The sequence below is a fragment of the Microtus pennsylvanicus genome, chromosome 6, assembly GCF_037038515.1.
Source record: "Microtus pennsylvanicus isolate mMicPen1 chromosome 6, mMicPen1.hap1, whole genome shotgun sequence".
Lineage (NCBI taxonomy): Eukaryota > Metazoa > Chordata > Mammalia > Rodentia > Cricetidae > Microtus > Microtus pennsylvanicus.
This window is the reverse complement of record NC_134584.1, coordinates 86,790,935-86,803,660: the sequence shown is the minus strand read 5'-3', so window position 1 is coordinate 86,803,660 and position 12,726 is coordinate 86,790,935. Positions and strand designations below refer to the sequence as shown.

Here is a 12,726-nt window from a genome sequence, read left to right as displayed (position 1 = left end):
ATGGATGCCCAACACTGCAGAGGACCTTTGGGTGATTGCTCAGGCAGCCAGCTGTTTCTGTCATTTTTCACATTATTTTGGAAGTTCCTTGCTTACATTTCTTGCTTACTCAGGTAATATTTCCTTCTTGGGTCTCCGAGGGAGTTGAAAACTTTATAGTTACAGTTTTCCTTGTTACCAGATTCAGAAAAGAAACTCACTAAAGAGGTGTGGCTTTGTTGGAGTACGTGTGACCTTATTGGAGGAAGTGTGTCACTGTGGGGGGTGGGCTTTGAGTTCTCCTATTTTCAAACTACTCTGAGTGTCACAGGCCATTTTCTGTCGTCTTCTGATTAAGATGTAGCCAGCACCATGTCTACCTGCATGACACCATGCTTCCCGCCATGATAATAATGGAATAAAACTCTGAACTGTAAGGAGGCCACCTCAATTAAATAGAGTTGCTGTGGTCACAGTGTCTCTTCATAGCAATAGAAACCCTGCCTAAGACATCCCAGGTGGTCCAGCCTTACAGATTGCTCCAATAAGACCTATACTTCTCTAACAAAAGGTAGTCTTGAAGAGCCGATAGTCATTGAAACGGCCTGTTCTTCTCGGCCTTGGCCAACATCCCAACTTTCTTGGGTACCTAACAATGACACCCCAATGTCAACAGGAAGGAGTCACAGAAAAGACTGCATCCCCCTTATCACTGATTATCAACAAACAGACTGGGATGTCGGGTCTCAAACCTGGGACAAAAGGCTAACTGAGTTGCCTATTTTCACAAAGTGGACATGGCTGCTAGCTTTCCCCAGCATCCTTCAGTCCCTACCTTTCACAGGGTAAGGCTGGCATATCCTTACCCTTGCCCCAAATTTCCCAGCCCATGGGCTAGACTACCTTTCCCCCAGCTGCTCTTCCTTATATAATCCAGCCATTTTGGTTACCAGGCCTTTTGGTATACTCTATACCCTTTTGGCCAGTCTCTTGGCCCAGGCTGCCCCTCTTGGCGAGGCAATTCTCTCCTGTCTTTCCTCCCCCCTCTCCTCACATGGCCAGGCTCAGGATCACATACCCTCTGGACTGTCCCAGATGTCTCTGCCTCTGGCTATACTTTCCCTTTTATCTATAATAAGCCCGCCTCCTCCAGTGATGCTCTTCCTTTTTCATTCAAGTTTCTTGCTGTATGTGTGTATGCATGTGTATGTGTGTGTGGGAGAGAGAGAGAGAGAGAGAGAGAGAGAGAGAGAGAGAGAGAGAGGGAGAGAGAGAGAGAACAAGGCAGAGTACCAGTTTTTAAATAGGGAACACAACTAGGCAGTGGTACCTCATTTTTTTCCAGGCTGTACTCCTCCATCATCTTGTCTCCCTGCTCCTGAAAGGTGATGATGATCAAGGCCACAAAGATGTTGACAAAGAAGAAGGGAAACACTACAAAGTACACCACGTAGAAGATGGACATCTCCATGCGATACCCGGGGCTGGGGCCCTGGTTCTCAAAAGTGGCATCCACTGAGTGCTTGAGGACCCTGTGAAATGTGGGAGGAGACAGGAGAGCAGCAGAGGGGATGGAAAGGGCAGGGGCACAGGAGGGTGGGGGAGACAAGAGATGGAAAAGAGATAAGCCCAGTCAATGCCTTCTGAGAAGTGCTGGGTTGATTATGTTCCAAAGAACGCCAAGCATTTCACACACTTTCCCAGCAGCCCTGGCTCCACTTTGCACACAGGGAAACTGACATTCAGCAGTTTGGTGACTCTTCTAATGACCCCTTGGTTGGTATCTAAAGCCAGGTTTGTGGTGACGGATGAGGCAGGGCATCTTGGATGCAGGCATTGGCCAACGTGGGCATTTAAACACAGGTGGTGGTGGGTGTGAAGGAGGTTCAGCAGCAGCACGTGTGGAAGTGTGGAAAAAGAAGCACCGTAAAGACGCACAGGATGTATGGCTTAAAAACTCTCTTGGTGGAGTTCGGTGCCTTGAATGTGTTCCATTGGTTCCATGGTTCTAGTGCCCTTGGTTTCATTCCCAGCACCACATACACACAGACACAAAGTTCTGTGTTTGGTGAATGCAGTGTTCATGGCTGTCTTGCTCTGTAAATAATCTCTAACCAAAGGAAAAAAATTGGTGTCTAAACAGTGCCTGTGTATAGCAGATGTGATAACACATATGTTCACCGTGATGAACATGGGTACCTTGTTTGGACAAATCATTTCTGTGTGGCTATGACTTTCTTCTTAAATTTATCTTTGTGTGTGTGTGTGTGTGTGTGTGTGTGTGTGCGTGCGCCTATGAGGCACATGATGCAGGTACCCAGAGGCTAGAGGAGGATGCTGAGTCTCCTGGAGCTGGAGTCACAGGCGATGTAAGCCATCAGCCCTGGGTTCTGGGGACTGTCGGGTCTTCTAGGAGAACTGCAAGCATTCTTGTGCACTGGGTCCCAACATTTAAATGTATTTATTCGTGTGCACATGCCTGCCATGTTAGGGAGGATAACTTTTTTAAAAAAATATTTACTTATTATGTATACAGTGTTCTGTCTGTATGTATGCTTGCATGCCAGAAGAGGGCACCAGATCTCATTACAGATGGCTGTGAGACACCATGTGGTTGCTGGGAACTGAACTCAGGACCTTTGGAAGAACAGTCAGTGCTCTTACCCTCTGAGCCATCTCTCCAGCCCCAGGAGGATAACTTTTGCGAGTCAGTTCCTTCCTTGCACCATGCAGGTCCCTTTGCCTGCTGAGCTACCTTGCTGACCCTGCCTTATTCTGGGAGACAGAGTCTCTTGCTGACCCTGGAGCTTGCTGGTTTAGCCAAGCTGGACAGCCACGGAGCTCCTGGGATAGTACTGGGGACTGAAGTATGTGTCTGCATGCCTGGCTGCTATGCAGCTGCTGAAATTCAAACTCAGGCATTTTACCAACAGACTCATCTCCCCAGCCCTGGGGCTCGCTCTTTCTTCTTAATTTTTATTTTTTAAAAGATTTTATTTAGAACTGTGTGTGTGTGTGAGTACATGCACACAAGTGCAGTGCTCTCAGAGCGCGGAGGTAGCAGGTCCCTAGAAGTGCAGGTGGTGAAGTCTGGTGTGTGAGCTGGGAGCCCAAGTCCTGCCTTCTGGATGAATAGCAGAGCTGCTGAGTCTTGAGTCTCTGTTCTGAGTCTCACTGTGCAGCCCTGGGTGGTCATGGCATCAGGCTCAGAGAGATCCTTGCTTCTGCCACTGTCCCGGGAGGCTGGGGTTAAAGTCACAGCCACCATGCCCAGTAAGGCTGTTGTTTTTAAGTTTGTGTTCACATTTGTGCTGCTGGGGGAGTAACCTGGGTTTCCCAGCAGCTAGGCCGGAGTTCACCATCAGAGCCACACTCAGCCCCGTGGACTGCCCCTAACTAGAAGAGCGCCATCTTGGTAATGACCTTGGGCACAGAACCAGGCTCTGACACCCCTGTCCTCCCCCCTCCTCCACTCCACTCCCCTGCTCCCGGGGTCCCCAGCCCTCGCCCTTCCATGCGGGCCACTCACTGCGGCCAGCCCTCGCCCGTGGACACGGTGAAGAGCGTGAGCAGGGCCCAGAGCACGTTGTCGTAGTGGAACTCGTACTTCTTCCACTCTCGGTCCCGGGCCTTCACCTCGTTCTTCTCGTACAGGAGGTACTTGCCTCTGTCACAGAGAGCTGGTTAGTCAGCAGGGCGCTACCACCTCCCTAAGGCCATTTGTGCTGCCTGGAGGTGCACAGCACAGTCCCTGTGGGAGCTGAGACCCTGGCTGGAATGTGGGTGTGGGGACAGACTGGGCAGGGAGGCAAACACAGGGACGCCCTATTTCAGGGTTCTCACACCTCAAGAGGCAATGGCTGCTTCTTTCACAGCAGGAAGGAGTGAGCTTCAGACACCACCCAAGAGTCTAGGAGCCTTTTTGTATGCAGGGTCTCACAATGCAGCCCAGGCTGGCTGGAATTCTGGCTCTTCCTGCCTCAGTGTCCCAAGCAGTGGAATGACAGGCCTGTGCCACTATGCCTAGAAGTATCTGAACAGGGCTGCTCAGACACACCCCAACGAGGGACTATGGAGCCCCACTTCACCAAGTCACTGGGAGACTAAGAGAATGGCTTAACCCAGTTTGTGGGCCCAAATTCTCAAACTGTTTCTTTTATGAGATAGGGTCTCTCTGTAGCCCAGGCTTGCCTGGACCTCTTCAACCTCCCATCTCAGCTCCCAAGGGCTGGGACGACAGGGCTGTGCCTCACGCCGCACACTTCTTCCTTGTTATTACTTTTTATTCCAGGGAGTGGGCCTGCACCTTGCCTTGCACACACCAAGCTCATACACTAGTTTTTGAGACAAGTGCCCACTAAGGCTGGTCTCACAGCTCAGCCTTCTGAGTGTTGAGGACCTAGGTGTGTACCACCGTACCTGGCTTTAAAAATCCTACCCCAGATCCAAGTAGACCCAGAGTCATCCCTCTGTCTCAGTGTCTGGACCGCTGACCCTGCGCTTCACCCTCCCCTGCCATGGGGTCACAGAGGCCGTGGCCCACCCACCGACAGTCTCGCTCGAACTCCTTGGACTCATCCGTGCAATGGAAGAACTTGCCCTTGAAGAGCTGCACGGCCACCACAGCGAAGATGAACATGAAGAGCATGTACACGATCAGGATGTTGAACACGTTCTTGAGTGAGTTCACCACACAGTCAAACACGGCCTGCGCCAGAGGAAGAGGCAAACACGGAAGAGGCGTGAGGCTGGAAGCATGGCTGCTGCTCCCTCTGGTTCCGAGGCACCTGCGGGTTCTAGCAGCTGGCTTGAAATATTGGGGGAAAGTAGATTCCATGTGGGCATGGACCTCTCCTCACCCCGTCCCTAACAGCAGTATGGTGGCTGTGCACAGGTGTCCTGTTCCAGGCACCTCACAACCATTTTTGGGCAGGGTCTCGTGTAGCTCAGGGTCTTAAAAGAATGACCTTGACTTTCTAATATTCCTGCCTCCACAGTTCGAGTCCCTGGGTATGGAACCCAGTGCTTCTTGTACACTAGGCAAGCACTCTGCCAACTGAGAAATATCCCCATGTTTCGACTATTTAAGTAGTTCTGTTGCCCTGGCACTAGTGCCTTTTCACTAGGGTCTGCCCTGTCTCTGCAGTGACCCACCAAAAGAAATCCCGACCTAGGGCGGATTCTGCCAGCCAACCCCTTTGCTGCCATCTGCTGGACAAGCCTAGTAAGCACAGCCATATACAAAGGCAGCTAGCATCTCCTAGCTAGCTAGTGGATTCAGGCTGACCTTGAATTTGGGATTGTCTTCCCACCATGGTCTGTTTCTCAGACCATTTTGAAGCAATGTGCAACCCTTCCATCTGCCCGCGGCCAGTCTGAGGGCCCTCTCTCCCGACCTGTCTCACCTTTAGCTTTGGCAGCCGCTTGATGGTCTTTAGAGGTCGTAGCACCCGGAGGACTCGTAGAGACTTAATGGTGTTGATGTCTTTCCCTTTGCTATTGCCACTGTTGGGGGATGTCAGGGTTGGGGAAGGGAAGAGATGGAGTGGAAGTCAGGCTGGGGAGGGGCCCACAACCCCATGTGGTCTCTCGTGCCTGCACCCAGGTCTGGGCTGAGTCTGGCACATCCCATCCCTTTCTGAAGGCCTGGAAACCAGACGGCTTTGAGGAGATCCTGATCTCATGGTTTTCTGAAGACCCCGCCCTGCACTAACTTTTTCCGTTTAGGATTCTTGAGACAGTGTCTCACTATGGAGCTGTGGCTTGCCAGGAACTACAGAGCTCCTCCTTCACCTGCCTCCCAAGTTCTGGGGCTAAAGCGTGCACCACGTACAGCCTTCCACACCAACTCTTCCACTGTCTTTGCCTTTTGGCCTCTGAGGCTGGTGACTGCCAGAGATCTACCCTCCTTCTGAAGGAGTCGGGGTGGTGCACCTCCCTCAAGTTGAAGGACACAGTGACCAGGGGTTGGTCCTTTCAAATGCCAACATGACCTCAGCGATGACTGCCGCTTCAGTCTGCTAAGGTCCCCATCTGTCTTTGCCAGTGGTAAAAAGTGTGGCCTGCTGAGTTTAGCCATGCAGGCCCCAAAGACACAGGGGGCTCTTAGCTACCCACAACTTGGTTTCCTAAGAGAATGGTATGTCACGGGGCTACCAAGAGCTTGAGGTTAACGGACCCCCACCCTTACTCAGGGCCCAAACACATCCTAGCGTCACATTTGTCTGCTGTCTTCACCCCAAGCCCCAGAGGGTGCTATCCCAAGTGACCACTGCTCACTGGGGCCACCTTTTACGGCAGACCCTAGCGCCCCACACATCTACTTCCTGTCTTCTCATACATACTGGTCACCATTTCATCCTACTGAGGGTCCTTCCCAAATCTGAGTTCTTAAAGAGCAAGGCAGACTTTTGGTTTGACAAGCCAATGCCCTTTGCAATCTAGATCAACTCATTGACTGCTGCATGGCCCAACCTCTGGCCACAACCCCTGGATTTCTATAATTTTTTTCCTTTTTCTGCTTTAGGAGAGAAGGCCTTAATGTGGAGTCCTCAAACACACAACATAGGCCGGGTTGAATTCAGAGATCTTCCTGTTTTTGTTTTCCCTCATGAAGGCTGGGTTAAAAGGTGCACATCATCATGCCCAGCCAAAAACTTTTTTGTTTGTTTTCCAAGACAGGGTTTCTCTGTGTAGCTCTGGCTGTCCTGGAGCTCACTCTGTAGACCAGGATAACCCTGAGCTCAGACATCCACCTGTCTCTGCCTCCTGACTGCTGGGATTAAAGGTGTGTACCACCAGTACCTAGACAGTCAAAAAACCTTTTAAATTAGATTTATTTATCTTGTGGGCAAATGCGTATCACAGCATGTGTGGACAACATTTGGGAGTTGGTTCTCCCCTTTACCACATAGATCCTGTAAAACTCAGGTTGTCAGGCTTGGTGGCAAGTGTCTTTACTAGTTTAGACATCTCACCAGCTCTTTTTTTTTTATTTCCTTGAGACAAAGTTTCACCAGGTAGCCCATGTTGCCTTAAGATCCCCTGATGTCATGCTCCTGAGTGCTGGGATTATGGGTGTGCGCCATCTGGCTTTGCACACTGACCACCCAGCAATGCTCACCCCCCTTTCCTGACGCCTCCCTCGACAGCTCTGGGCTCCAGTCAGCCTCCGGTGCTATTTCTGGAGAGATCTATGTCAGGCTTAGACAAGGCTGTGTTTAATAGGAAACCCTCAGAGGCCCAACTTGTGATGAATTCTTCTGTGTTTTCTCTTTAATCTTGTCTGTTGTCCCAGCTACTGACTCACAATTGGTGTGAGGTCTCAGGACACTGGAGTGGACCAAGGCTGAAGTCCCAGAGCAAACATGTTCATACTGGTTACTGCCCAAGTCGTGGGCAGAGCTGCCTAGCACCAGCATCATTTCCTGGTATGGTGAGGAAAGCTGGTTATAGCTGTGTGTGTGTGTGCATGTGGGAGTGTGTGTGCTGCTGTGCAGCCCTCTCGGTCAATGTGTTTCATGCCTTGGTGTGTGTGCATATGTGTCTGTGTAGATGCGTGCATGTGTCTGTGCAGATGTGTGCATGTGTAGATGCGTGCATGTGTCTGTGCAGATGTGTGTCTGTGTAGATGTGTGTCTGTGTAGATGCGTGCATGTGTAGATGCGTGCATGTGTAGATGCGTGCATGTGTAGATGTGTGCATGTGCAGATGTGTGCATGTGTCTGTGTAGATGTGTGCATGTGTCTGTGTAGATGTGTGCATGTGTCTGTGTAGATGTGTGCATGTGCAGATGTGTGCATGTGTCTGTGTAGATGTGTGCATGTGCAGATGTGTGCATGTGTCTGTGTAGATGTGTGCATGTGTCTGTGTAGATGTGTGCATGTGCAGATGCGTGCATGTGTCTGTGTAGATGTGTGCATGTGTCTGTGTAGATGTGTGCATGTGCAGATGTGTGCATGTGTCTGTGCAGATGTGTGCATGTGTCTGTGTAGATGTGTGCATGTGTCTGTGTAGATGTGTGCATGTGTCTGTGTAGATGTGTGCATGTGTCTGTGTAGATGTGTGCATGTGTCTGTGTAGATGTGTGCATGTGCAGATGTGTGCATGTGTCTGTGCAGATGTGTGCATGTGCAGATGTGTGCATGTGTCTGTGTAGATGTGTGCATGTGCAGATGTGTGCATGTGTCTGTGTAGATGTGTGCATGTGCAGATGTGTGCATGTGTCTGTGTAGATGTGTGCATGTGTCTGTGTAGATGCATGGATGTGTCTGTGTAGATGTGTGTCTGTGTAGATGCGTGCATGTGTCTGTGTAGATGCGTGCATGTGTAGATGCGTGCATGTGTCTGTGTAGATGTGTTCATGTGTCTGTGTATGTATGCAGGTGGAGGCAAGTCAACTTCAGGTGACGTTCTCCAGGTGTCACCACTTATCTTTTGAAGCAGAATCTCGTCCTGGCCAGCAAGGGATCCCCAGGGATCTGCCTCTCCACCCCATTCTGCATTTATATATGCATGCCACCATGTCAGGCTTTCCATGGGTTCTAGAGACTGAACCCGGGTCCTCATGTTTGCATGACAAACCCTTAACTAAGGTGTCTTTTTTGTGTTTTGAGAAAGAATCTGTCTATGCATCCCTGGCTGGTCTAGAACTATGCAGATCAGGCAGGCCTCCAACTCAAGAGATCCACCTGCCTCTGCCTCCTGAGTGCTGGGATTAAGCGTGCGCCACCACCACCCAGTCCTGATATTTCCTCATATATATTTTTGTCCACTGATCAGTGTTTATTTCTAACTGCTTGTTACGTATTAAAGAAGAACACTGACTTCTATATATATATCTTACTGTTTTTGAGGCAGGGACACATTATGTAAGTCAGGCAAACCTGAACCTCTAAGATTCTCCTGCCTCAGTCCCTAAGGGTTAGGTTTGCCCTACCACAGTGGGCTAGAAAGATGTGCCAGGTAGAGGCTCCTCAGTGTTATGGCCACCTCCTCTCTGGAAAGCCCACTTCCCACACCTCAGCTGCTCTGGTGACTCTTCTCCCCCGCTGCTTGGCCCTGCTGATATCACATGTGAGGAAGAACACATCTTGCCCCTTCTGTTCTGGGTAAGAGCTAGTGAGTCACAGTGGCAGGTGAGGCTGTGAGTCCTTGTGACTCCTCTGCCCCCTGGGGAGCAGGCTCTGGTCATGGTAAGCAACAGGACACCAGCAAGAACAAAGGCCACAGAAAAAGAAGGCCAGAACCAACATGGCTGCGAACGGGGCACAGTAGACAAGACAGAATAGGAGAGAGAGAGAAAAAGAGAGAGAGAGAGAGGCACTTTACCGTGTACTGCTCCTGGTGAGGTGGCGTCGAAAGGAGAGACAAATCGTGAGTGGCCTCAGAGAGAACACAGGACACGCACAGACAGACATGGGCACTGGGCTCTGGGATCCCAGGGACCAGGGGACCAGCCCCTCCTTCAGTCTCTGCACTGGGCAGGACATGGCCCTGACAGCAGCTCACAAAGGCAAATTTCCAAGGAGTAAGGCAGCCCTGGGGCTGCCTACTACCCTGGGTGAACTCGCCACTCAGTCACTGCCAAGAGCAGGGTCGCTTCCTACAGCGGTCCTGGCACGGGGACTCAGCTTGCTGTAGGTGAGTTTCATGGGGAGGGAACAGAGGCTTGAATGGCGCTTTGACTGCCAACAAGCTTCATCTGGAAAATGGGCTTGTCTTCATGATGCTTCAGTATCAGTAGCCTCCACCTTGACTTACACTGACTCGTCCAGATGTAGCCCAGGCTGGCCTGAACGACTGATCTTCCTGCCTCCAACTTCTAAGTAGCTGGGATGTAGACGTGTGTGTCACTCTGGTGGGTGGACCTTTCTGGAAGGAGAGTTGCTGCTGATGGAATCAAGGGCCTCACACATGCTAGGTCAGAGTTCTACTGATGAGCTGCCCCCAGCCCCTCACTGGGGGATTCTACCTCTGAGCCACTCCTTGAGACTTCTCTTTACTTTTCATTTTGAGATAGGGTCTTGCTAAATTTATTGGCAGTCCTTGACATTGTGGTCCTCCTGCCTCAGTCTCCTGAGGAGCTGAGATTCTAGGCATCATGTTATACCCAACAATTTTCTTTTTTCAACCCTGAATGGCTTAATGTCTACAAATATCTCTACTGAGCCTTCCCTCAGGTCCAGCTTAGGGCTCTCAGCCCTGCCTGTGAGTCTACAGCCCTTCCCCACTGTCGTTAGCAATGCTTCCAATGGCACTGGCACACGGGGTCAGCACTCCCTGAGCTCCAGCCCCGTGGCCTTCCCCTACTGTGTATGTGCTGCTGAGTCTTGTGTCACTGTGTTTACCTGCAGAAGGATGGCACCACTGTGCCCATTTTCCAGATGAGGAAGCTAAGCAGACTGAGAGTCAAACCCACATGCCTGCATCTTGAGCTTGAATCTGCCTTCCTCGGGGACAGGGCTGTTTTAAGGTACTGCAGGAGATCCCTTCGGGGATAGGGCTATTGAGGGTGTTGCTGGAGGGCCTCTTCTTTAGTTGTTGGGAGTGTGGCTTTGAGGGTGCAGTAGGAGCTGGATCAAGCTACACTCTGGCAGCTATGCCAGAGTCTGCCAGCAGCTGAAGACCTGCTCTGGAGGAGGGGCGGTGGTGCCAGATGGACTCTTGGCAGTGAGGGTGGGATCATGATCTAGCTAGCAGCTGCTGTGAGATGTCAGCTAGCTGCTCCAAAGCATCAGCACTGAGCGTGACGTCCCTCATGGTGAGAGCTTGTGGGATGGCTCGTTAGTGATGGAGCATGGAAGATGGACATGGTTAGTGGACGGAGAGCACATGTATGCACACCCACACCTATGCAACACTGACCACACACACAGATCTGGGTGAGGAGAGGAGGGGGGATCATTCAGAGGGTTCGGCACATCCCTGGGAGAGCAAGGCAGACAATTAGAGTCCTTGCCTCAATCCCCCTTATCTAAGAAGGGAGCAGCCTCCCTCCTTCTCATTGCTGCTCCTCGGCCTCTCAGACCTTCCAGGGAAGGAAGGACCCAGTGGGACAGGTTGCTGGCCTAGATTCCATTCTCCACACCCCTCGCCTCAGCCTCAGTTTCTCGTGTGGAATGGGGATCACTACTCTGGTGTGACAGCGTCACAGGTGACACACAAGGCGCTTCCTCTCATTCGAGCCATTACAACCTGCTGCATGAGGAAACTGAGGCACCGAGAGTCTGCCAGACTTAGGGAACTTTTTCTTCTTCACTGAGACATCTGTGCTTCATGGCCCAGGCTGGCTTTAGATCAGCAATCCTCCTGCTTCGACCTCACATTTGCCACCACACCCAGACAGAGGTACTGCTTACTCCTATTGTGGTTTTCCACCTGTCTATGAGCAGACAGGCTCATGGGATAGACAAAGGAAAGGAAAGGAAAACAGCAAGCTACTGCTCCACCATGACAACAAGGAGACACCAAACAAAGACTCACAAGTTGAAACACCTCAGGTACAAGAGAGCAGAGCCTGCTGCTGGGGACTGGAGGACAAGGAGGTTCTGAAACGTCTTTTGGGAAGCAAGTAGCAACTGGCAATTGCTTTTGCTGTTGGGTATGCAGGAGTGACCTAAACAAGGTGCTGGCCAGCTTGCATGGAGCTGTAGTCCTGTCTTCAGTGAGAAGTGGCAGGGCCAAGTGGATTCTTGGTAGTGAGTAGGGGAATGGTAGGGGTCAAGGTGTCTCCTCTCCTGCCTCATAGTAAGATCCACAATTCCAAGTTCTTCCAAAATTCCAAGAGAATCCGTGGCCCATGCTTTCAATGCCTGTTTCTGTTAGAACTGCCAGCCTGCACAGGCACATGGCTGTCCCTGGTCTGACCTTCTTTTACGTAGGAATTATAGGAACACAGCACAGCACTATGTTTGCACCGAATTCATGGGAACATTAGAAGTCTGATTCTAGAGCTGGGAGTATCGCTCGGGGCTCAGCGCAAAGGCCCCTGGTTCCACCCTCTGGCTCCATCCTCAGGACCAGAAAAAAAGAAAAGAAGGGAAGAGAAGAGAATACAGGGAGGACAGGGAGAGAATCGGAAGAGTGGATAAAAGGAAAGAGAGCTGGGAGTCAGGCCGAGTTAGGCCTGCTGGCTATGGAAATGCTGATTCATGTCCACCACAACCACAGATTGCTGTGCTCCAGGGGGCAGCCTGGGAGGTCCTACTGTAGCCCTTCACCTGGAAATGGGTAACAGTCGGGGCCCTCTGTCATGAAATCGACACTTAGTGCCAGGGGAGGGAGCAGGCTGAGAGGCCATGCCTACTGAGAGGCAGTCAGTAAGACAGCCCAAAGAAACCCTCAGGTCTCTGTGCCGGGGGGGGGGGGGTCAGAGACCTTGTAAGACCGTTCCTTCTGGGACTGACCCATGTGATAAGCACAGTTTTGGTTTCCAAGATGGATTTCTGGATGAGGAGCAAGTTAGGTCTCTCCCTGATAGGCCTGCTGCAGGGATCTCGGGCTCCCCCTCCAATTAGACCTAACCTGAGCTCCATCTCAGGCTGGACACCACCTGGAATGGCTATCTAGAAACTTGGATGGCAGAGCTCATGCACCATTGAGAACGGCCACTGAGACACTAGATACCATATCAAGTGGATGCATAGACCTCTGGGGACACTGAGATGACCATTCTACACTTACGCACCATCTTGGAATGATGGCGACATTTCAGGTAACATGTGGGAATTGCTTCTGACCCCTTGA

General features: G+C 51.2%; 1 protein-coding gene across 10 annotated transcripts in view; it reads right to left on the bottom strand.

Moving 5' to 3' along the window:
* Positions 1-12,726, bottom strand: part of LOC142852178 (voltage-dependent P/Q-type calcium channel subunit alpha-1A) — a 273,933-nt gene that overhangs the window by 57,557 nt on the left and 203,650 nt on the right. For all 10 annotated transcript variants that reach the window (XM_075976692.1, XM_075976686.1, XM_075976687.1 and 7 more), the window contains 4 exons: positions 5,385-5,484; positions 4,527-4,687; positions 3,509-3,646; positions 1,310-1,511 (listed from right to left, as the gene is read on the bottom strand). In XM_075976692.1, the coding sequence (XP_075832807.1) occupies positions 1,310-1,511; positions 3,509-3,646; positions 4,527-4,687; positions 5,385-5,484 (601 nt within the window). The remainder of the gene's footprint in view (positions 1-1,309; positions 1,512-3,508; positions 3,647-4,526; positions 4,688-5,384; positions 5,485-12,726) is intronic.